We start from the raw sequence: 26268 nt of genomic DNA on the forward strand, positions 1-26268 counted from the left end.
TGATGAAGTTAAAACACACCTTCTCACTATACACAAAAATAAACTCAAAATGGCTTAAAGACTTAACACATAACACCATAAAACACCTAGAAGAGATCATAGGCAAAACATTCTCTGACATAAATCGTACCAATGTTTTCTTAGGTCAGTCTCCCAAGGCAATAGAAATAAAAACAAAAATAAACAAATGGGACCTAATCAAACTTACAAGCTTTTGCACAGCAAAGGAAACCATACACAAAACGAAAAGACAACCTACAGACTGGGAGAAAATATTTGCAAATGATGCAACTGACAAGGGCTTAATTTCCAAAATATACAAACAGCTCATATAATCCAACAACAAAAAAACAAAAAACACAATCGAAAAATGGGCAGAAGACCTAGACATTTCTCCAACGAAGAAATACAAATGGCCAACAGGTATGTGAAAAGATGCTCAACGCCACTAATTATTAGAGAAATGCAAATCAAAACTACAATGAGGTACCACCTCACACCAGTCAGAATGGCCATCATTAAAAACACTACAAATTACAGATGCTGGAGAGGCTGTGGAGAAAAGGGAAGCCTCGTACAATGTTGGTGGGAATGTAAGTTGGTGCAGCCACTATGGAAAACAGTATGCAGGTTCCTCAGAAAACTAAAAATAGAATTACCATATGATCTAGCAATCCCACTCCTGGGCATATATCCAGACAAAACTCCAATTCAAAAAGAGACATGCACCCTTATGTTCATAGCAGCACTATTCACAATAGCCAAGACATGGAAACAACCTAAATGTCCACTGACAGATGAATGGATAAAGATGTGGTACATATATACAATGGAATACTATTCAGCCATAAAAAAGAACGAAATAATGCCATTTGCAGCAACATGGATGCAACTAGGGATTATCATACTAAGTGAAGTCAGTAAGAAAAAGACAAATAACATATGATATCACTTATATGTGGAATCTAAAATATGACATAAATGAACTTATCTACGAAAGAGAAACAGACTCACAGACATAGAGAACAGAGTTGTGGTTGCCAAGGGGGAAAGGGTTGGGAGAGGGATGGAGTGGGAGGTTGGGGTTAGCAGATGTAAGCTATCATATATAGAATGGATAAACAACAAGGTCCTACTGTATAGCACAGAGAACTATATTCAATATCCTATGATAAACCATAACGGAAAAGAATATTAAAAAAAGAATATATACGGGCTCTGCTGGTGGCACAGTGCTTAAGAATCTGCCTGCCAATGCAGGGGACACGGGTTCGAGTCCTGGCCCGGGAAGATCCCACATGTCGCGGAGCAACTAAGTTCGTGCGCCACAACTTCTGAGCCTAAGCTCCAGAGCCTGCAAGTCACTACTGAGCCCGCGTGCCAAAACTACTGAAGCCTGCGTGCCTAGAGCCCGTGCTCCGCAACAAGAGAAGCCATGACAATGAGAAGCCCGTGCACCGTAACTAGAGAAAGTCCGTGCACTGCAACAAAGACCCAACATGGCCAAAAATAAATAGTTTATTTTTTTTTAACTTATAAAGAAAAAATATATATATATGTATAACTGAATCACTTTGCTGTATAGCAGAAATTAATGACATTGTAAATCAACTGTACTTCAATTAAAAAAATTAAAAAACAAAAACAAACTGTCATGGCTGAGCAGAATCTTTGGAGTTGGTCTCTGGACACGAGTCCACCATCTCCCTAGATTGCCGACTTTTCTTATTAAAGCACCTTTCCTTTCTTTAAAAAAAAAAAAAGTGTATCTGTACTCTTCTAAAAATTTATATATCCCATGCAACTGTATAAACAAAACATATGTATAGGGGAAACAGGAAACTGTTACATCAAGATGTAGTAATCTTTTCCTTCCTTTCTCTATTTCTCCAGAATTTTTTGATTTGGTTGTAATAGCTATTTTTAAAGTATTATTTTCTATGTTTAACTTACTTCTTCCTTGACTACACCAGTATTTCAATCAGTAATCCATTGAGAAAGATGCAAATGAAGACTAGGGACACCAGAATCCCAATACACACAGGATTCAACAAAGGAAAAACCTACCATCCCTATGAAACACATGGGGTATAAATAAAGAACTACAGAGAACTGTTCTCTAGGTAGGCAGTAAAAAGGGAGAGGAAAATACCTTTCCATCTGGAAGCAAATCATTGAATGACATAATGCACAACCAGTTTCCTACTAGAGCTCCTCATTTTAAATAAACTACTCTTCAACTTCCTGTGTTTTCCTTCATTCTCATCACTGGTAACCAAGGATACCACAGATTTTCCTAAGCTCCTATTTCCCAAACATCAAACTAGTTTTCTTTGTTTAAAATGGGAAAGCAGCAAAAGAGAAATGACTTTTAATTTTTTAAAAAAAGTTCTCATAAAATTACTGCCCATGTTTTCTGACATTGGGTAAAATAGATTTGGAAACAACTTCAGAACCCCAGCTGAAAGAAGGAAATTCACTCCATCCCAAAACCAGGTAGCAGTGACTCATCTCTGGAATGAAAAGGAGACATACCAGTTGGGGGCTTAACAGAGCCCATCTGCTATGGCCATGATCTTGGCCTTGGCTTCTTAGGCTGACATGCACTTGAGTCTATCATCGGATACAGTCACCTTCTTAGTTGCAATTTATGAGCTGCCGGTGTTTACTTGTGAGACTGTCTGGGAGCTGGAAGGGAAGGAAGATAAATATACCAAAGCCCAGCTGAGCAACTGATAGGTTTTACATTTTATTTCCAGGAAATGACATTGTTTTCACAAAGAAGAGGTATGCCATCCTCTCAAATAGAGGCTGCCTTCGCCTTCAGGGGCAGCCATAGGGATACACCCAACCTTCCCAAAACAAATATCAACAGAGGTGCCTCTGAGGTACCAAAACAATAACAACAACAACAAATTTAAAAAGCACAACAGAAATATATAACCCGTTCAGTGTAGTGAAGCAGAGTCTCTTAAGTACCCTGAAGCAGTCGGTGCTTCAGACAATGGTGGCAGCAGGGATGGCCAACATGGAGGCTCGTGACGGAGGATTCCTAACTCAGTCTCTGTCCCACGTGGCTCTATCCCATGCTCTGTCTCAGAGCGGTCCCAGACCTGTCCATAGTGAATCCTCCAGACCATCCCAAGTTCCCAATGCCTGGCAGTCTTTCAAATGCCCTTCGAGCACGGTCTTGAGGACAGTCTCTTTGCTTTGGAGAGAAAAAAAAAGAAAGAAATAAAGGAGGAGCCTGCATTTCCCTCCCCTGGCCTCCCTGCTGCCACCCTCAGTCTTTTCCCCACACAGCAGCCATGGTGAACCAAGAAAATAGACAGCAGATCATATCACTCTGCTCAAAGCCCACTCCTCACTTTGCCAGAGTAAAAGTCGAAGTCCTTCCAAAGGTCTATAAACCCCTATACAATTTGCCCCCTGCCCAACCTCCTGACCTCACTTTCTATTCCCCTTCCCATCGTTCACTCCACTCCAGCCACACCACCTCCTTGCTGTTCCTCCTATCCCCTCTGCCTAGGACACCCTTTCCCCAGATGGCAGCATGGCCACTGCCCACTGAGCTTCACTCAAATACCACCTGCTTCAGTGACTACCTTAACTACTCCATCAAAAACTGCCAACGCTCTCCTCATCACTCCCGACCCCTTTCTTGCTTAATTTTTCTCCATAGCACAAATCGCATCTAACTTACTAGATTTTCACTTCTCTTTCTATTCTTCATACCTAGAAGAATGTCTGGCACAAAGCTGGCCTTCAATTAATATCTGTTGGAGGAAGGCAGGAATTACATACACAGCAACAGGCAGGGAGAGGTGCAAGTTTTTCCTCTGTCCAGAGAGGGGGGGGGGGTGCGAGGGGCTATTCACTGGCCTCTAGTGTTTTCCAATAGCTATGCTTCCTTGATCCCAGAGAAGCAGGGATCTTGGCTTACACAAAGGGCAATCTCAAGACCTTCCTTGAGATTAAGGTCTCGAATGCTTTGGTAGGCAGATTGAAAGTGTTATTAAATTTATATACAAGGGAACAATAAGAGTTTTGGGGGAGATACACATCAAGGGATAAGGCAAGGAAGGACAGTAAGTGACAAAAGAAGAGAAGGGAAGGAAAAAGGGTGGGGCAAAAATGGGAGGTGGTGATGGAGGAATAAGAAAAAAAGCCTCTATTAATAAGTCTAATTTTTGATCCCATGGTAATTTTGCAAAGCATGAATTTTTAAGTCAAAATTTTTAAAGAATCCAGTGTTATAAACTATTTGAGTGCATGCAGGTGGACACTCCAACCCATGCCAATCTTGCTGAGTGCCACTTTCTCTTAAACACTGTCCTGTGCCAGGCAGGCATGCTGACTTCATGCACATGACCCCCTGGATTCTTGGGGCAATACTGGGTAGATTAAGAGTACTTGCTAACAAGTATTCTCTATGGATGAGGTCAACTTGGCAGACACTGTTACTGCTGCCATTCCCCACATAGTCCTTTACAAGGCTCTGTGTCTTTCAACAAGTGATGATGGGTAACACCAGGGAAAGCCTTCCAGGTGGGCAGATACCCTCTTCAGAGACTGTGAGTTTCTCCTGGCCTGTGTCTGGATCACGCCCCTCCTAGCCTACAGGAAGCTGGCAAGAGCCACAGGCCATGTGATCTTACCTGGGCCAATCTTCCCAGAGACCACCAACCTCTGGAGGGACCTCTGTCTCATTCAGGAAAGCTATGGTTCATAAACCTTTCTCCCCACCTCAGCACCCCTGAAGGCCAAGGCACACTCCCACCAGTAGCCTCGGCTCAATATTACAGTATCAAGGGAGCTGGGAAGTACAGTTTGAAAAAGCCCCTGTACTGAAAATCACTGTTCTAAAGGACCAACAAGATTTTATTTCTAGATAATCTGCTTTTTTCTTTTCTGAGCATAACCCAAAGAAACTACTAGGGAAAGCTTAAAGTGAGAATGTTAACACTCTTTTCAACCAACCAACACTTAATGAGAACAGAACAAATGGGAATGGGGGAGCAGTTGACAGAAGACTCTGCTCCAGCACCTCCCCAGCTCCAGAGGGAGACCCTCCATAGAGGATGTCACAAAATGTCTTCTCTTCAGGAAAATCTCACGTCAATATCCCAGCAAGCCAGTGTTACTCATGTGACAAGCACTTACTCAACATTCGTTATCTGCCCCAGGTCCAGGGCACCCTTTCTCCAAACGCAGGATCTGGCATCCTAACACTCTCCTCCTCCTCCTCTCCTCTGGATAATCTGGCCTCCCAGACTTTACAAAGGATTTATGGCTAATCAGTCATGAGGCATTACTCCTCCCGTGCGGATATGGGCCTTGAAGACAACAACCAGCCGAGGAGGCCTGGAGTGGGGCTGCTCTCGGTGGAATCAGAGGCCTGTGCTGCCACAGACAGGCAGGTCCTTCTCTCTGAACTCGGGATCAGAGCAACCGCTGCCCAGGAGGAAAATGGCCCTGCCAGTGTCAGAACTGTGACAATTACAGGCTTCCAATTCTAGTTCCCAGATCCTACATTTGATCCTTTAAAAATTCCCATGCACTGGGGATTAAACCAGCTTTAAACTGGCAAAGAAGGTTGGTATTTGAACTGAGAATTTTCTCTAAACTCCACACTGCAGCCCAATGAAGCTGCTGATGGCTCTGGCACATTTTCCTAAATCAGGCCTCAGAACCTTCTGTCTGTCTCTAGAGAAAACCTCAAAGCTGCACTTGCTGAGATAACTGCAGAAACTGAGACTGGTGCCAGAACTGCTCTCAGCCAGTGAGTGGGACAGGGAGGTCGATTCGGTTTACTGTGTTGGCTCCTAGTGTTACTAAAAAGGCAGCAAGGCACCGGATTTAGCCTCTGCAGAGAAAAGAGGGGTCTGATATCATCTACTCTGTGGTATTAACTCTGTGTGAGGAGAGTCAGAGATGAATTTAGGACACAGGGCCCTTCTTTCCTTTTCCAGTGGCTGCATGCATCTACCATGCTTGGACTTCTGAGAAGAAACCTGGACAGTGGGCTGGCTGAAGAAAGTACATATGGGTGTGTGGAGAAAAGGGAACCCTCCTGCACTGTTGGTGAGAATGTAAACTGGTACAACCACTATGGAGAACAGTATGGAGGCTCCTCAGAAAACTAAAAATAGAGCTACCACACAACCCAACCCAACAATTCCACTTCTGGGTATTTAACCAAAGAAAATGAAAACATTAACTCAAAAAGATAAATCCATGCCCAATGTTCACTGCAGCGTTATCGGCAATAGCTAAGATATGGAAGCAACTTAGGTGCCCAGCGACAGATGAATGAATAAAGAAAATGTGGTATATATATATATATACAAGGGACTATTTCTCAGCTATAAAAAAGAATGAGATCTTCCCATTTGCAGCAACATGGATGGACCTAGAGTGTATTATGTTAAATGAAATAAGTCAGACAGAGAAAGACAAATACCATATGATTTCACTTAAATCTGGAATCTAAAAAACAAATGAGCAAACATAACAAAACAGAAATAGACTAATAAATACAAAGAACAATATGGTGGTTGCCAGAAGGGAGAGGGATGGGGGAATGGGTGAAACAGGGGAAGGGAATTAACTTCCACTTACAAAATAAATTAAGTCACGGGGATGTAATGTACAGCATAGGGAATACAGTCAGTAATATTGTAATCACTTTGTATGGTGACAGATGGTAACTAGACTTATTATGGTGATCATTCTATAATGCATAAAAATGCCAAGTCACTATGTAGTACATCTAAAACTCATACAACACTGTAAATCAATTATACTTCAAAGAAAAAAATAAAAACAAGAATAACCCCCAAAAAACAAAATGAGAAAGTACATGGGTGTCCCCACCCACACAGAGACCCAGCAAACTTAAGCTCAAAGGCTGACCTTGGTCAAATCTGGGTTCCCAGGTCAGTGTTCCTCTCAGAAAGGGAAGAGAGAAGAAAACAGAAGGCATTCATAACACCTCAGTAGACACTTCCTAAGCCTTGGCTGTCCTCATGCTCCTCTGGCACTGTGTAGACATGTCTTGTTTGGGCCACCAAGGGGGGCACTGCTAGGAACAGGTCACTGCTTCTCATGCCTCTGTGCTTATGCTAATTCCTCTGCTTGGAAAGCTACGTCCCTAGGGAACCCTTGGGACTCAGTTCAAATGGCACTTCTCCTGTGAAGCTTGCTCCCATACCTCCACCTGTCCAGGCCGAATTGACTGTCCTCTCCTCTGCAATTTTCCAGCACCCTATTATGGAACTTGTCACATTACCTACTTGCTTTTCTGTCTCCTCCGTAGACTATGAGAGCTGAGACAATACCCTGTTTATCTCTTTATCCCAGTGCATAGTGTAGTGTTCCTATAAATGCTTATGGAGTGACGGGAGGTGGAGAGGAAGAGCAATGAATTCTGCCAGATTCAAGTGGCTCCTGGGAAGTAAAAAAACCTATGGGGACTCAAAATTGGGCACAAAGTCCAATAGCACATAGTTGTCAGGAAAGTAGAAAACACTTTGGTTTCAAAGAACTGCCTGAGGACCGCCCCACCCTCAGAAGGTCTTCCTTGGGCATAACAGGCTCAACACCTGGCCTGTGACAGGCTTGCTGCCCTCGCAATGGCTGACCAACAGAGGGCCAATTCCATACCATAGCTGCTTGCAAATCAGCATCAGATTTCTGGTCCTACTCAAAGAGGCTGACATCTGTTGAAGGGCTAGGAGAAAGAGAGTGATAGACAGAAGATCCTGTTCTTAGCAGTGTGGCTTTTAAGCCTTCAGCTTCTCTGGACTTAGAGAAGGGAACATCCAAAGACACACATGAATGTGGGTTCCCGATGGCCAAGTGGTGGAAAGCACCTGGAAGGGCAGTGAGCTTTTGGTTCTTCTTCTCTGATTGGCCTTTATGTATAACCAATTGACCTCACAGCACTTTGGCTCTGAGCTCTCCCAGAGGGTAGTACTGTACTAGATTTCTAAAGGGACTGAACATGATAATCAGATCCACTCTGCTCCTCTTTACTCTCATCTCTGCCCAATAACCAATCCTTCCGATCCATTGGCTTCCTTGTGCTTTGCCCCAGGACACATTCTTCTGCCACCAGGACATTCAAGTCTCAAGCAGAGTGGCTCTGCAACCTTCAACACAGCAGGCCCCATGTATGATGAGATCACTTGTTTAAATTAGCAGATATTCACTACGGAAGTATGGTTCCTTGAGGAAACTCACCCACCCCTTCCCTAATCTCTTTATTTAAACTCTCTCTGACTGGGAAACCTGTTTGTACCACATCCTATTTATAATTTATTAGATACCCAACCCAAGATTTCTGCAACACCGGACAGCAACTAAACTGTCTTGAACAACAGCACCATCTAGTGACCAGCACAGCAAGCTGTGTGACCATGTGTTTTTCTAATCGCATCTTTTTTTATCCCCAAAACCAAGACACATACACCTAAGCCTCCCCATTCCCTGCTGGTCAAATAACAGTTAATTCTACCTCAACTCTTTCTTACATGTTCGTTACCTTTAACTCTCTTTACTTTTCCCAATTTCTTCCACCTCTTCCTTAGCTCAAGAATCATTTATCCTACTCTTCCTGATCCAAAAAACTCTGCCTACATTTGTAAGTCCTTTGTTGAAGGGACTTACCTCTTGTTCATACCCACTCACCTTTTCGTTCCCTGATGAGGACAATTCGTCGTTCTTTCACTTCCGAGCTCAGATTATCTACCATCTTATTAATGCAATTGTCTAGAACCAGGGAGTGGGTTTTCGACTTGATGTCCTTCCGACAAATGGGGCATTCTATCTTCCGCTTCATCCACTCATTGATACAGTAGGAGCAGAAACTATGGGCACAGTTCAAGGTGACAGCCTATAATGGGAATGTGAACACACAGATCAGAACTGTGATGCTTACTTCCCCAGGGCGGTTGCGATCTCAGAACCAATTCAGATCACACTGCCAACATGGGTTAGCTACCCTGCAAACAAATGTCATTGGACGTAAGTAGGACTAGTAAGCGTGTGAATGTTTGGTATAAATACATCACTAATTCTCTCATGAAAACAAATTTATGTCCTAATGGTGAATTAGCACCTCAATTTTAATATATGAAGGGGAACACACAGTGAATACTCAGTATACAGAATGGTAGGAGGCATCATCTTTACTCAAAAGCAGCTAAAAAAGTATATGTAAAAGAGAACTTAGGCTGGGAAAAAATGTAATGGGTTCAACTGATAGGGCCTTAAGTAAGTAAGCCTGTGAGAAGAGAGAAAGCAGAAGGAAGCCTGTATGTGAGGGGCTCCTATGAGTAACTCCAATGGTCAGCTTTCTGCCAGGACACTTTTCACTCCCCAAAACATAAACCATTCTCCTCATTACTCTTGTTTATGTACATCTCCTAAGATACAACTTTTGTGAGGCTCCAAAGTCTTCCTTCCTGTTTTTAGGATAGCAGTGGAAAATAACACAGAAACCATGTATTTTTCAAATGCCAAGTTGAGACCAGAAAGCCAACTAGGAGACCTTCTCAGTAACGAATGAGATAAATTCTCATAAACGGGACTAAAAACCTGTCTGATTAAAATGAAACCTCTTCCCAACACTGATTTTAAGAGGTGACCCGCAGAAAAGGTCAGGCACATGCTATAAACCAAACAAAGTCAAGTTATTTGTCTCTTACATGTCGTGCAGATGCTCTGGGTTGGCTAACTCATCACCCATTCCAACCACCCTTTTCTTGTCTTCTTCTATTAGGGTCCGTAAGCCATGTCAAAACAGCACGAACTGAGTTTCTCCAAAGTAGGGAATCAAATGACTAGAAACTATGGGGGAAATTATGACCTGAGGTCAAAGTAGATCCAGAGCAAAAGAAACAGGTCTACCCAGGAGAGATTTTTCAGGAGGCTAATAGACCCAATCTCCCTTAAGTCCACCAGAAAAAAGGAAGCAGTGTGTGTATGCATTTTCTTTTTAAAGGAGTCTGAAAAGCACTGTCATTTAACAAATTGAGTTTAACACTTGTAGTGTAAGATGAACTGGACACATAGTAGAATGTGTGAAAATAAAAGAGGACTGTGCAGGACTTCCCTGGCGGTCCAGTGGTTAAGACTCCATGCTTCCAATGCAGGGGGTGTGGGTTCCATCCCTAGCTGGGGAACTAAGATCCCACATGCTACACAGTGTGGCCATAAAAAGAAAAAAGAAAAAAGGAGTGCCTGTGCAAAAACAAGACAGGATAACAGGGAATTCCCTGGTGGTCCAGTGGTTAGGACTCTGTGCTTTCACTGCCGAGGACACAGGTTCAATCCCTGGTTAGGGAAATAAGATCCCACAAGCCACGCGGTGTGGCAAAAAAAAAAAAAAAAAAAAAGACAGGATAACAGATGGTAACCTAGGAGAGATGTTTCATTTTCATAAGGAGCCTCAGAGTTCCTGAAATATGGTCCACTTGGCCACTGAATTCCCAGCAACCATACATCAATGGCATTTACCCGCCCTGTTCAAAGGCTGCACTGCACGCCTACTCTCAGCACTGTGCCTATTCAGAGCAAAGAAAGAATAGTTTTATTGGGCAGCTTTATTCTGATACTTCAAATTTCTAATGCCATCTAATTCTGGACTGTGCCAGAATCAAGTGGTTCCTGGGAGGTAAAAACCTGTAGGGGTTCAACACTAGGCACAAAATCCAACAGGACATAGTTGTCAGAAAAGTAGAAAACACAGGACATTCTGACCTGTGGGAGGGTGGGGCAGCTCTCGGGTGGTTCTTTGAAACCAAAGTGTTTTCTCCCCAACACCAAAGAGATAAAGGCTTTATTACAGCCAAAACATTGATTCTGCCAAACAGATACTCAAGAACAAATGAAATAAGAAAAAAGACAGTGGAGGTAAAGAAGACTACAAAAACAAATGAGAAGTGACCATCTCTAGCAGTCACTGTGAAGTCAAATAGCTACAGTAAGTTCCTGGAGGAAAAACATTCTTCAGAATGTCTCCCTACAGCAGAAGCAGTCTGTGTAGCTGAGGCTCCATTCAGGGTTGGGAGAGTGAGAAGGCGTGAGCCACCATTCATAATTACCTCAATGAAGTATTCTGAACAAATAATACACTGGAGCTCATTCTCTAGCACGTCATTCACATGGCTAAGAACTTCCTCCTTCTGTGCTTGCACCTTCTCCTTCTCTTCCTGCAAAAACACACAACCCCACCTGTCATTCGGGAGAACCAACGAGAATGCAAAACAGGACAGGGAGCAGGGTTAATAGTCTGCAATAGGATTCAGAAGGAATCTAAATTAAAAATTCACCCTGGCACAGAAACACGAGAATAAAACTCTTTCCGCAAGGGTTACTGTTTCTCAGAACTGCTTTCTAATATAGGACACTATCTTCCTTTTTTTCCCTCTCTCGACTTTTTTAGTATGTATTCGCATTGCAGGTTCTCTCTCCTTCCCAAAAATTAACCAAATGATAAAAACTGAAGGTAGCATACCCACCCCACCAACCACCCAAGACCAGAATGAGGCATTAAGTATCCTATAGCAAACTGCAGTTCAGAGGTGACACAAATCATCCCAAGCAACCAAGAACTCACTGGATAAGAAAGAAATGAGGAACAGTCCATAAAGGTAGGAAGCTTGAATTAGTGTATAAGGTCTCCTATGTTCTTTGCAGCTACCTCTCCTATAAAATAAGGATAATACCTATGTTCCCTAGAGGCAGGAGGCCGGAGAGATGGCCCCTTGAAGTACCTTCAGGCCCCACACTCTATTATGCTTGTCACTTCCCACTCCTGCAGTGCAATTTCCCTGTGCTTTCCCCAAGAGGTCAGACTGCTTGTGGACACACTTTTTAAGGAGGATCTAGGTGTGCTCTCTTGAAGCCAACATTTATTAAGTTAGCACCTCATCTCCAAAACAGAAAGGATCAGGAGCCCCTGAGGGGGGAGAGGAAAAGCCATTTAGGGTATATTTGAGTGGTTCATTTATTTCTCAAGTTTTACTTTCTCTTCTAATCAAAGCAAAGACGGTCAGACTGCTTAGGGCAGTGAAGAGGGACTGGACCCAGTTATAACTAGAGTCAAGTTCCCTGAAAACTTTTGAATTACTGGATTTAAAAAGATGTGGTGGTTTCTTGGAGGCTGGGGAAGAAGGAACTATGTGATTTAAACAGAGGATAAGGATATCAAACAAACTAGAAAGAGAGTCTCCCCCTTTTCTGTATTCTGCTCCAGATCTGTACATGAGGAGGGGTGGGCTGAGAGATGCAGTCAGACTCAGGCATAAGTCTCAGGTCAGAGGATGCAAACTGGTGGCCTGTGGACTGGATCCAGCCTGCAGACTTATTTAGTCTGGCATTCATGGTATCAAAACACTGAACTGTTGCCAATACTTGAAAACTAGGATACTTTACATAAACATTTGGATTTCCATCTTCCGTGGAAAACTCAGATCGGACAACACTGGGCTTGCATTTCTGGATGGCAATGACTGGCTGCATCAGAGAAGAGCTGCCTCTTGGGGTGGGGGTGAGGGTGCACCTCTGCCTCACAGCTCCCCACTATGTTCTTACACCCAGGCCACTTTACTCACTTCTATTATCGGTCTGACCCCAGTGGGCACTTGAGTTTACAACCCCTAATTTAAGAGTTCCACTGATTTGATATGGGAAATAACTACATAAATGCATCAAGATGAACTATTTTTTATTTTGACTACACCATCCCTTAGCCTATGTGAGTGAGACACTCTGAAGGAGTATTTACCACAGACAATGGACTAGACTCCAGGATGTGTCTTATTCCCAGCATTTTGCTTCTGGATAAAGGAAGGAAATAGATGTTGTCTTACAGGCAGAACCTTCTACAGCCCTAACTAATTTTACAGATTATTTCCCTTGAGGAAGGAAACAGCCATAACCTCTCCCTTCATTCACCATACCAACCCTTGCACTGTGGAAAATGCTGAGTTGCATGTGCTAACCAAATTCTAAACCTTCACCTTCTTTCCAGTACCTTGGTCTGCTCCAATTCTTTGTTCTTGGCTTGAATGATTGCTTCAAAGTCCTTCTTGCTGCGATTCAGCTGTTCCATCAGAGCCCGATGCTGCAGAAACATAGCAGATACATACTCAAGATGCGTTACACTGCACTGTTCCTTTCAGCCACCATGCCTGTCTCTCCCTCTGTCAGCAGCTTTGGTTCAAGAGATCAGTGGATTGGCAATTTCAAAATAATGTTTTTGTTCCATCAGGACATCCCACTTACATGCTGCTTTTTTCAGGGAAAGGGGCAGATAGGGAGGGACGCCGTCAAATCTATTAATCCCTCTGGAAATAACCCAACTTCCGTGGCCATCCAAATCAACTGAAGAATTTACACTGCCTTCCAGAGAGTCTGATTCTGTGGGTTTGGCCTGGGGCCCAGGGATGTGCATTTTTTACAAAGCCACACAAGTGATCCTGGGAACAAACGCTCAAGAACTAGTAAGTAACTCTAAGGCAGCACTGGGAGCAGCTTATAAGAAATAATCAGGGAAATATGGATTCAGGAAAACTAGATAATCATTTTCTTTGAAATGAAAAAGACCTTTAACCTATTTATTCTATATATCACATACTATATGCTCATAAGGCAATGCTGCCTGAACCCTGGCTGTGTCTTCTGGAAGCTGGCATGCCCAAGAGCTAACAGCTCATTCATTGTGACTAACTGCCTACATCAAATGTCAAGAGGTTCCATTTCTACGAAACATCATTTCTGAGCTCCCTCATACTTAAGTATAGCTTATATTTTAAATTTCATTTCAAATCCTTTTTTAAAGAAGGTGACCTTTCTTCTTTTTTTTTTTATTTTAATTCTTTTATTTGGTTTTTTTCTTTTTTTTCTGTTTTAATGAGAACTATATTTTCAAATGGTGGACTCTTTCTGCCCATAACTAAACTGAGGAAGACCTGCTGACTTAAAAGTCCATGGGTTGGGAATTCCCTGGCGGCCCAGTTGTTAGGGTTCTGTGCTTCCACTGCAGGGGGCACTGGTTCGATCCCTGGTGGGGGAACTAAGATCCCAGATCCCACAAGCCATGTGGCATGGCCAAAAAAAATAAATAATAATATTGTATCTATGTTAAATCTGCTGAATTTGGTAACAGTGCTAGGATGATGTTAAGAGAACGCCCTTGGTTTGAGGAAACAAATACTGAAGTACTTTAGGGTAAAGGGATGTAAAACATGCAATTACTTTTAAATAATGAAGTACTTTGGGGTAAAGGGACATAATACATGCAATTACTTTAAAATAATTCATAAAGAAATATACACATGGAGAAAGAGAGAAAATGGTAAAGCAACTCTTGGTAGCTGAACCAATACCAGAAACTGCCTACCTCCACGTTTCATATACATAAGAAAAATAATCCCCCAAGTCAGTTAGCTAATTTACACTTTGCAGCTGAAAGTGTGCTTTACTGATAACTCAGCTGACTCCAATTCACCTTCTACATGTCCAGAATCACACTATAAAACGGACATTCTGAAAACAGAAATGGACTTAGAGACCCAGTAACTTACAAAATCTAGCCACTTAACCAAGTCACTTAACTACTTGCGGTTAAAGTATAGTTACTTATAAGATGCAAACATCAAAATGGCATTTGTGATGAGTGCGCTGTAAAATGCAAAGTGCTATATAAGTATGGGTAGTTTCTAAAACTGTGTTTGTGCTTTTTTACCCTTTTATAGCTGTGTTTAAAATGTTGGCTAGAAGAGTGAAAACTTGTAGAAACATTTTCTTTCGCACAGGAGTCCTTTTATGCTCATTGTTTGCTTATAAGGAAATACTTCTGAATAAGAATTTAACCATTTTCTGTGCACCTACATAGAAGGTAACAAACTATTACACTGTCTATAACTCAGAAGCCTTTCTAGGCTAGTATCTATTTCTGGCTTCTTTTAGGAGACACAATCATAACAAAAACATTTAATGTGCCAGGCATTGTGCAAAGTGGCTTACATACATTGTGTAATTCTCACAAAAACTCAGTGAGTTCAATGCAATTATTATTTCATCATCAGTAGAATGGGGAAAACAATAGCAGTTACCTCACAGGGCTGTTGTAAGGATTTGAAAAGACTATACATAGAGTATTTAGCACAGTGCCTGGCCAAAAGTAACAGCTACACTCAGTTTACCATTTGTTGGTACCTTCATTTTACAGATAAACAGACACAGAAAAAGGCAAGTGTAAGCAACAGGATTTTCAACTCAAGTCTGACTCCCCAAGTTTCTGCCGTTTTCTTTCTTCTTCCTTTTTTTTAAAACTATCTCCTCGTACAGTAGGGGGAAATAGTAAATCCCCATGATAGTGGCTGAACTTAAAGCCAGGAAACACCTAATTTAATTGTCTTCGACTGTCCTCAGCCCCTACCAACGCCTGGCAAAGTGAGCTGCTCACTAAGTTCTTGAACTAATGAAACACTAGGTTTCTAACCCGGGTGAGCTAGATCTTTCTGGGCTAGGTAGAGTTTCCTCATCTCTGAGCTGGTGTCCCTGGCTGCAGACCTGAAGAGGCTGTTCAGGTCCTGTTTGGGGAAACGGACTTGTCTTCCCCTCCTCAAAAAACAGTTTACCAAGGGCCACTGCCCTCCGACCCACTAGGACTTGAAGGGTCCCAACCTACATTCGCCTATGATAACTCCTATACGTCTCCACAACCGCCACGGCGACATTTTTGGAGCCCAGCTCTCCCCCGCCTTCCTCTTGGCAGGCGCCGAAGGTGGTATTTCTGAAAAGATATTACTCAAGAAACACATTTTAAAATGTGTGGTCTGGGGGCTTCCCTGGTGGCGCAGTGGTTAAGAATCTGCCTGCCAATGCAGGGAACACGGGTTTGAGCCCTTGTCTGGGAAGATCACACATGCTGTGGAGCAACTAAGCCTGTGTGCCACAACTACTGAGCCTGCCTGCCACAACTACTGAGCCTGCGTGCCACAACTACTGAAGCCCGCACACCTACAGCCCGTGCTCCACAAGAGAAGCCACCGCAATGAGAAGCCCGTGCACTGCATTAAGAGTAGCCCCCACTTACCGAAACTAGAGAAAGCCCGTGCACAGCAACAAAGACCCAACGCAGCCAAAAATAAATAAACTAATTTAAACAAATTAAAAAACAATAAAATGTGTGGTCTGCAGAAAAAAAGCAGTTATGTCAGAAGTCCTGAGTATTCATCTTGACCACTAATTAGATGCATGTGCCTTAATTTTCTCATTTATAAAATGGGAAAACAGGTGCCCCCCTACATTGGGGTTAATAAGAAAAAAAATAACATATACGGGAGCACTCAGAAAAGTTTTTAAAGCTCTATGTAAATGCAAGTTATTATAATTATAGGCCTGGAAAATGAAAAAGAACAGCTTCAGAAGGACCACCAGGTGGACTGAACAACAACCTTGTTTCATTTGAGAGTGGTACGTCCCCCAGGCATGCTGTTATAGAACCATGACCTAAAAGTATCCTATTTTAGGTTAATGAATGGAGACTGGCCAAGTGCATTATGCTAAATGATAGTGTGTTTTCCAGTCTGTCTCAGTAGAGGGTGAGGTGTTGTGGGTGCAGGGTACTTAATGATTCCTCAGGGATTTCCAAGAGCAGAACCTTACTCATTTCCAGTCAATTTCAAAACATTATCTGAATATTAATTTAATAATCCTCTAAATGGGAAACATGCCTACTCCCCCACCCTAGAAAATACACAAGCTTAGAAAATAAAATTCCAAAAAGACTGAATTTTTCACCTAATGCTTTCCAAGGCTGTTTGTGTACCCAAGGCTGTTTGTGCACCCAAGGTAGGCACCCTCCCAAGCATGAAGTAATATGTGACTGTTAGCACTATAAAAAGGTTGGGAGGTAGGTAAGCAATAAAAGATCCGAATGATAAATTCTCCTGAACAAATTCTAATGCGGTTACTCATTTTTCTCAAGGAGATACAAACACTCACCTCCTGACTTATAACAAACTACTAATCATTACACATAAAGAACAGAAGACAAAGCAGGTTTTAAAGATGCAAAAGAACTCATAAAAAAATAAACAGAGGAGAGAGGTAGTCAAGTTAAACTAAATAAATTACAGGCAATCTTTTAGGATAATTTTATTCCTGGAGCCTTACCCCCTTCAGTAAATTGATACATTTTGCTGACTGTTAAACTGCACATTCTCAACGTAACCTAAAATGCTTAACTGGAACATTCTCAGATGGTTTCAGGATGGCTTCAGCTCAGGAATGGTGAGGTAATGGATGCCCTTGCAGGCCCTGGTGGCCAAGTCACAGCTCGCAATTTCCCTCTGCTGCTCTCACCTTTCTGGAAGCACAGCCACTCTCCTAGAGAGCCTCCTAATTGCTACAGGCTCGTTTCCTCTTCACCAAAGCAACTCGTGCTCAAATGAAGATGTAAGCTTTCATGCTGAGGTCTGGCATGTCTGTGAGGCTCCAAGTCTCCGACCTGATGGCGTGAGCAGCTGCCACCTGCTCTGTCTACAGACTGGAGATGCCGCAGAGGTGTGCGCTAAGCAGCAGAGGCAGCCGGCGGCCACAAGAAGCCTGGTTGCGCCCCCCACTCCGCCGCCCACTATAAGCTCAGGACAATGGCAAGAGATTTACCTCCTGCAGAGCCTGGGCCAGCTGTTGCTTCAGGTCCTCTTCCCCTTGCTCCTTCTCCAAACCCTGCAAAGCCAAAAACAAAATGTAAGGTGACCCTGCAGGAAGGGGGAAAAAGGGACAAAATCCAGTAACAAGCAGAGCAGACCTGCTAGCGTGAGCATCTGGAAACAACAGGGGGCAGGGAGTGGGTGGAAAGTCTCCCGTTTTACTTCAAGCTGCTGGCAGTAAGGGACTTAAGCAGAATTAAACTGCTCAAATACTGCACACCTCAGGGCTGTCACCTTCAAGCCACCACTCAGGGTGTTCTGGAGAAACTCTGGATTAATACTCCAAGTCCCCTTCACTGGCTAATGCTGTGACTCCCAAAAGGATGCAAACTGAGAGCTTCTGAGTCACCAAGTATCTAAACTGAAACACAGTCCCCTGAGCTGGCACTCACAAGCTCCATCATGTTTCTTTCCTCAATTCTGGCCACTCTGTCTCTCACTCTGAGTCTTTACCACTTCTAGCCCATAAAGTGCTCCTCCTCCTGCCTTGCCTGAGCTTATGCTATATCTCCTCCATCTGCCCCCTCGAATGTGGATGCCTTCTACATCATCACTCCCCTACATCCAGCACCTTCCAGAAGAACCTCTGGTCCCTTCCCTCCATAAGAATTACCTACCCGACACTTCCCACGTAAGACTCCACACTCCCAAGGCAGGGGGTCCAGGCTCGAGCCCTGGTTGGGGAACTAGATCCCACATGCATGCCAGAACTAAGAAGTCCGCATGCTGCAACTAAGAAGTCTGTATGCCACAACTAAGAAGCCCACATGCCGCAACTAAGAAGTCTGCATGCCACAACTAAGAGTCTGCATGCCACAACTAAGAGTCTGCATGCTGCAACTAAGAAGTCTGTATGCCACAACTAAGAAGCCCACACGCTGCAACTAGAAGATCCCACGTGCCGCAACAAAGACCTGGCGCAGCCAAAATAAATAAATAAATAATAAAAAAGAAAGAATTACCTACCCATTTAATATGCCAACTGGAAATTGTTCTCTAATTTAAATATACTGACTTGAAACTGTTCTGATTATTTTGTGTGTATAATACATCTTGTCTCCTCAACCAGATATATTCCTTAATGGCAAAAACCATTTATTAAGCATCTTTATAACCACCCAAAATCAAGTATAGTGCCAGGTAATGTGGGTGCTCAAAAAAAATCTGTGTGGCTAATATGTATAAAATAGATAACTAAAAAAAAAAAAAAAAAAAAGAATGACGTGGAGAATTCCATAACAGACAGGGTCCTCCTCCCATTATAGTAGTTGAAAATGCCACATCCCTGCTTTCATGATGTCCTCTGAACCCAAAGTGCTATCCTGGAACAACCAGACACCCTCAGAAACTGGTTACTTGAGGTTACAGGGAGTGCAAGATTCCACCCCATGGGGTGGTGGTGGAAGTATCATACAATAACATTTAATTTCCAGAGGAGCAGCAGAAGTGATTCCAGGCTTGTGTTGAGACCCCAGCGTTAGCACTGCTGGCCCTGCAGGTGAGATGTCCGTGCCCAGTGACAACAGCGTAGCATCTTCCTTGGACTAGGTCTGTCTCATTCCTGACTGTATAGTTTCCAGCCTTGTTTTCCCAGTCCCCCAGCAACTAATGTTGTTTAAATAAATTCCTTATATTGCAAAAAAAAAAAAAAAAACCTGTGTGGGAATTCCCTGGCAGTCCAGTTGTTAGGACTCCGTGCTCTCAGTGCTGAGGGCCCAGGTTCAATCCCTGGTTGGGGAACTAAAATCCCACAAGCCACACAGTGCAGCCAAAAAAAAAAAAAATTCTGTGTGAAGTAGCAAGGGTTAAGTGAGCTTCTGAGCAAGTGGTAGGGGTAGGATAAATTCTTAGGGCTTGGTGGGAGATGGGAATGCAACTAATAAACAAAGGACTAGATATACATCACTAGGAGCGATTTATATATGGCCCTCTCATTCCTGGAGAAATTCTCTAAACCAGTCCTTTTTGCCTTTCTTTACCATTTTGATAAGGAAAAAGATTTCACAGCTATATCTTGAAGCGTGCCGAAAGCAGCCACAAATATTAACAGTAACTCTTGTTCCTGAACACATAAGCCTTTAAAGAGAGCTCTGCTCTGGTGAAGGTGTCATACACTAAATACGTAGAGATAAACCTCCATCTATTAATTTCAAGAACTAGTCCAGGCTGGAAAAGGGCAGCAAAAAGGTACACATAAGCAAGCAGTGTATATCCTTAGAAAGACCTATTTAATCCATGGCCTTTGCTAAGACCAGAAGTTTACAGGGATAGCTGAGATCAGAATGAAATCTACAAACTGTTCAGAAATAAGCCAACACAACTGGTTGTTTCTTACCCTGAGTAAAGTACATGAAAGAGAAAAGCTTATTCACTTCAATCCTGATTGGCCCCTCTTAGTTCTAAGTCAACAATGGGGAATTCTTGACATTCAGTATTACCTGAGCAAGTAGGTGAGAGTAAAACATGTGGCTCTTGCCAGATGGGAACTGACATTTTGAGCAGAACCAGGATCAGCCGTAGCCTAGAAGCTTTGTGCAAGAGCTTGTCATCTAAACAGATGACTTGGGGATGCAGACACATTTGCCCTCACCTTGACACAGCTAAGACAGTCATTATTTTATCTACTAAAGGCCCTGTGGAAGGTGGCTTATCACTCAACCCAACAACTGAGTCATGGTGTACCTGTCCCCTCCCATGCTGGCTACTCAGGTCAGAAACAAACATTTTCTTCCTTTCTAGCCTCCCACTTCCTAGGTTAGCTACAGAGCTAACAAGTTGCCAGGTAAATCAAGGGCAGAGTAATCAGGTGACCTACACCTGCCTTGGGTACAGGAATTTGGCTTTGACCTCAGAACAGAGAAAGATTACTCATGAAGACAACTATTGCGTTAACTGGGGTGTGCTGTAATTTGGGGGCATCTTTACCTTCATCCAACCTCTCTCTGAATTTACCTCAGTTCTGAGATGCCTCACCTTTACATCCTGTTATATCTTGGCTGGTTCTGCCAGTCACCTTTCCCCATCTTGGCATCCCAACTCTGGCTCTTGATCTGATCATCATGCTGAACCTCAAAGTTTTCTGTTCCCATTACTTCTCCTGTCCCTGGCACTCAGCACTTGGTCCCTGATCCAGAAACAGAGAGCTCTGGCCAGAGGCTCACAAAGGGCCTGCCCACCCCAAGGGGCACTCTTGTCCTTCCCTCCTGTGTGGTACCTGGAGATGCTGCTGCTCTTCCTGGAAAGTCTTCTCCAGCTGCTCCACTCTGGCCTGCTGTTGGGCCTGCTCTGCACACAGCTGGGACTGTAAATCCTGCAGTTCCTGCTCCATTTTCACAATTTTCTTCGAGTTCCCTTTTTGGGTCTGCTTTTTCACATTCAGAACAGCTACCTGCTTTTCCTGCATCTGTGTTTTCAGCTTTAGAATCCTGGACATCGTTACCTTAAACAGCTCTAAGCTGCTCTGAGATGCTGAAGGATTTGAGGCTTTCTGCTTCTTATAATGAAGCTCTACAACTTTTGCGGGGCCTGGGTAAACATGAGCCCCTGTGGTCTTCCCACTTAGCTGAAGAGAAGTCAAAGTAGGATCCAAATATTCAGAGGGTTGACTAGCCACTTCACCCTTCCCATGTGACTTCACTGGCTGACCAGATTCACAAGACACTTTACTTATTTTGGATTTCAAATTTGAGGGGCCTTCAGCTCCAGAACCCTCTAATTCATTCAAACTAAATTTCCTTTTAGTTCTCAAGCCCTTATTTTTTACCATCATCTGGTCACTTTTTGGGGAAAGACAAGGGTAAATCCTCTCCCAGTCTTCTTCAGTAACTTCATATTCATACTCTGCATTCTCCTTATTTTCCAGAGGCACCCCAAGCTGGATGTGATCTCCATTATGGATAGAATAGACCTTTAAAGGTTCTAGACGTTCTCTGTTCAGCCAAACACCATTCAGACTCTGGGGAAAGGGAAAGAAAGACAAAATAAGCTTCATGATTTCCCTCCTCTTAATGGAATTTCTTTCCTGCTGCTGCAAAACCTTCTGTCTTTTCAGAAAGAAAATCCTTGGAGGCGGAGTCAAGATGGCGGTGTGGGAAGACGCAGAGTTAGCGTCTCCCCAAAACTAGGGCACCTGCCACCACTGGTGGGGTACTCTGATGCCCAGGGAGATGGGAGGAACCCCAAAGTGAACCGGTAGGACATAGGGGGACTGAGGGGGGAGGAGAAATGGAGGCCAGATAGGATTGGCGCCCCCGAGGCCGGGGAGATCAGGAGAGGCAGGCAGGAGGGGCCCTCCAGAAGGAGCAGGAGAGGTGGGGAGGGTGACTGCCCCTCCCACTCGAGCCCAGGAAGCCTGCTGGGCTCCCAGGTGAGGTCCCCTGCCCTCTGAGACCAGGGGTGGGAGGCACACCTGGGTCCCTTCTGTTCCTTGAGCCTAAGCCCCACCCCCCACAGCCCCCAGGGCCTTTTCCAGCCCTGTGGTCCTGAGCATTGGCCCACCCCACCACCCAAACCTCACCCTTGCTTAGGCCCCGCCTTCCACAGCCAAGGCCTTCCCCCCACCCCTTTTTTTTCTTTTCTTTTCCCTCTTCCTCTTTTTTCCTATTGTGATGTACCTTCCAGTTGTTGATTCATCTGTATTTTTATTTTTATATTCTTTCTAACATATCTGTTAGTTTCCTAGTCTAATTTTATTTTTTACTTTGTTACTGTTCTTTTTGTTTCTGCCCCACGTGGCTTGTGGGATCTTGGTTCACGAGCCCGGGGTTGGGCTGAAGCTCCTGCGGTGGGAGCTCCGAGTCCGAACTACTGGACTAACAGAGAACCTCAGACCCCAGGGAATATTCATCAGAGTGAGGTCTCACGGAGTTCACCATCTTAGCACCAAGACCCAGCTCTGCCCAGTAGCCTACAAACTCCAGTGTTGGAAACCTCAGGCCAAACAACCAGTAAGACAGGAACACAATCCCAAACATAAAAAAGAAAAAAGAGAGACGGCAAAAAAATACGTCACAGATGAAGGAGCAAGGTAAAAATCTACAAGACCAAGTAAATGAAGAGGAAATAGGTAATCTACCTGAAAAAGAATTCAGAGTAATGATAGTAAAGATGATCCAGAATCTTGGAAATAGAATGGAGGCACAGACTGAGAAAATATAAGAAATGTTTAACAAAGACCTAGAAGAACTAAAGAACAAACAAACAGAGATGAACAACACAATAACTGAAATGAAAAATACACTAGAAGGAATCAATAACAGAATAACTGAGGCAGAAGAACGAATAAGTGAGGTGGAAGACAAAATAGTGGAAATAACTGCTGAGAAGCAGAATAAAGAAAAACGAATGAAAAGAATTGAAGACAATCTCAGAGACTTCTGGGACAACACTGAATGCACCAACATTCAAATTATAGGGGTCCCAGGAGAAGAAGAGAAAAAGAAAGGGTCTGAGAAAATATTTGAAGAGATTATAGTTTAAAACTGCCCTAACATGGGAAAGGAAATAGTCACCCAAGTCCAGGAAGCACGGAGAGTCCCATACAGGATAAACGCTAGGAAAAACACACCAAGACACACATTAATCAAACTAACAAAAATTAAATTCAAAGAAAAAATATTAAAAGCAGCAAAGGAAAAACAAAAAATAACATACAAAGGAATCCCCATAAGGTTATCAGCTGATTTTTCAGCGGAAACTCTGCAGGCCAGAAGAGAGTGGCAGGATATACTTAAAGTGATGAAAGAGAAAAACCTACAACCAAGATTATTCTACCCAGCAAGGATCTCATTCAGATTCGATGGAGAAGTCAAAAGTTTTTCAGACAAGCAAAAGCTAAGAGCATTCAGCACCACCAAACCAGCTTTACAACAAATGCTAAAGAAACCTCTCTAAGCTGGAAACAAGAGAAGAAAAAGACCCACAAAAACAAACCCAAAACAATTGAGAAAATGGTAATAGGAACATACATATCGTTAATAACCTTGAAAGTAAATGGATTAAATACCCCAACTAAAAGACACAGACTGGCTGAATGGATACAAAAACAAGACCCATATATATGCTGTCTACAAGAGACCCACTTCAGACCTAGGGATACATACAGACTGAAAGTGAAGGGATGGAAAAAGATATTCCATGCAAATGGAAATCAAAAGAAAGCTGGAGTAGCAATACTTGTATCAGATAAAATAGACTTTAAAATAAAGACTGTTACAAGAGATAAGGAGGGACACTATATAATGATCAAAGGACCAATCCAAGAAGAAGATGTAACAATTATAAATGTTTACGCGCCCAACATAGGAGCACCTCAATACATAAGGCAAATGCTAACAACCAGGAAAGGAGAAGTCGACAGTAACACAATAATAGTAGGGGACTTTAACACCCCACTTACACCAATGGACAGATCATCCAAACAGAAAATAAATAAGGAAACACAAGCTTTAAATGACACAACAGACCAGATAGATTTAATTGATATTTATAGAACATTCCACCCAAAAGTGGCAGAATACACTTTCTTCTCAAGTGCATACAGAACATTATCCAGGATAGATCACATCTTGGGTCACAAATCAAGCCTCAGAAAATTTAAGAAAATTGAAATCGTATCAAGCACCTTTTCTGACCACAACACTATGGAGACTGGAAACCAATTACAGGAAAAAAACTGTAAAAAACACAAATACCTGGAGGCTAAACAGTGTGCTACTAAATAACCAAGAGATCACTGAAGAAATCAAAGAAGAAATTTAAAAATACATAGAAACAAATGACAATGAAAACACGATGACTCAAAACCTATGGGACGCAGCAAAAGCAGTTGGAAGAGGGAAGCTTATAGCAATTCAATCTCACCTCAAGAAACAAGAAAAATCTCAAATAAACAACCTAACCCTACAGTTAAAACAACTAGAGAAAGAAGAACAAAGAAAACCCAAAGTCAGTAAAAGGAAAGAAATCATAAAGATCAGAGCGGAAATAAATGAAATAGAAACAAAGAAAACAATAGCAAATATCAATAAAACTAAAAGCTGGTTCTTTGAGAAGATAAACAAAATTGATAAACCCTTAGCCAGACTCATCAAGAAAAAAAAGGAGAGGATGCAAATCAACAAAATTAGAAATGAAAAAGGAGAAATCACAACTGACATTGCAGAAATACAAAGGATTGTAAGAAACTACTACAAACAACTATATGCCAATAAAATGGACAACCACAAAGAAATGGACAAATTCTTGGAAAGGTACAATGTTCCAAGACTGAACCAGGAAGAATTAGAAAATATAAACAGACCTATCTCAAGAAATAAAATTGAAGCCATAATTTAAAATCTTCCAAAAAACAAAAGTCCAGGACCAGATGGCTTCACAGGCGAATTCTATCAAACATTTAGAGAAGAGCCAACACAGATCCTTCTCAAACTCTTCCAAAAAATTGCAGAGGGAGAAACACTCCCAATTCATTCTATGAAGCCACCATCACCCTGATACCAAAACCAGAAAAAGATATCACAAAAAAAGGAAATTATAGACCAACATCACTGATGAACATAGATGCAAAAATCCTGAACAAAATACTAGCAAACAGAATCTAACAGCACATTAAAAGGATCATACACCATGATCAAGTGGGATTTATCCCAGGATGCAAGGATTCTTCAATATACGCAAATCAATCAATGTGATATACCACATTAAAAAATTAAGGAATAAAAACCAAATGATCATCTCAATAGATGCAGAAAAAGCTTTTGACAAAATTCAACACCCATTCATGATAAAAACTCTCCAGAAAATAGGCACAGAGGGAACCTACCTCAACATAATAAAGACCATATATGACAAAACCACAGCAAGCATCATACTCAAAGGTGAAAAACTGAAAGCATTTCCACCAAGATCAGGAACAAGACAAGGATGTCCACTCTCCCCACTCTTATTCAACATAGTTTTGGAAGTCCTAGCCACAGCAATCAGAGAAGAAAAAGAAATAAAAGGAATAAAAATTGGAAAAGAAGTAAAACTCAAATGTTTGCTGATGACATGATACTATACATAGAAAATCCTAAAGATGCCACCAGAAAACTACTAGAACTAATCAATGAATTTGGTTAGGTTGCAGGATACAAAATTAATGCACAGAAATCTCTGGCATTCCTACACACCGACAACAAAAAATCACAAAGAGAAATTAAGGAAACACTCCCATTTACCATTGCAACAAAAAGAATAAAATACTTAGGAGTAAACCTGCCTAAGGAGGTGAAAGACTTGTATTCAGAAAACTATAAAACACTGATGAAAGAAATCAAAGATGACATAAACAGATGGAGAAATATACCATGTTCTTGGATCGGAAGAATCAATATTGTGAAAATGACTATACTACCCAAAGCAATCTACAGATTCAATCCCTACCAAACTACCAATGGCATTCTTCACAGAATCAGAACAAAAAATTTTACAATTCGTATGGAAACACAAAATACCCTGAACAGGCAATCTTGAGAAAGAAAAACGGAGCTGGAGG

At 42.4% G+C, this 26268-nt stretch overlaps 1 protein-coding gene across 2 annotated transcripts in view; it reads right to left on the reverse strand.

The window, feature by feature from the left end:
- Nucleotides 1–2736: 2736 nt before the first annotated feature.
- The window catches only part of RNF8 (ring finger protein 8), a 38760-nt gene continuing 15228 nt past the window's right edge, over nt 2737–26268 (reverse strand). The window contains exons 3-8 of one of the 2 annotated variants that reach the window (XM_059938787.1): nt 20947–21687; nt 17686–17748; nt 13043–13132; nt 11109–11216; nt 8692–8896; nt 3081–3208 (exon numbers count right to left, since the gene is read on the reverse strand). In XM_059938787.1, coding sequence (XP_059794770.1) covers nt 3168–3208; nt 8692–8896; nt 11109–11216; nt 13043–13132; nt 17686–17748; nt 20947–21687 — 1248 coding nt within the window. In that variant the 3' untranslated portion in view covers nt 3081–3167. Of the gene's footprint in view, nt 3209–8691; nt 8897–11108; nt 11217–13042; nt 13133–17685; nt 17749–20946; nt 21688–26268 lie in introns of both variants that reach the window. The other variant, XM_059938788.1, reaches the window with a different exon arrangement.

Source organism: Balaenoptera ricei, chromosome 11 (assembly GCF_028023285.1).
Source record: "Balaenoptera ricei isolate mBalRic1 chromosome 11, mBalRic1.hap2, whole genome shotgun sequence".
NCBI lineage: Eukaryota > Metazoa > Chordata > Mammalia > Artiodactyla > Balaenopteridae > Balaenoptera > Balaenoptera ricei.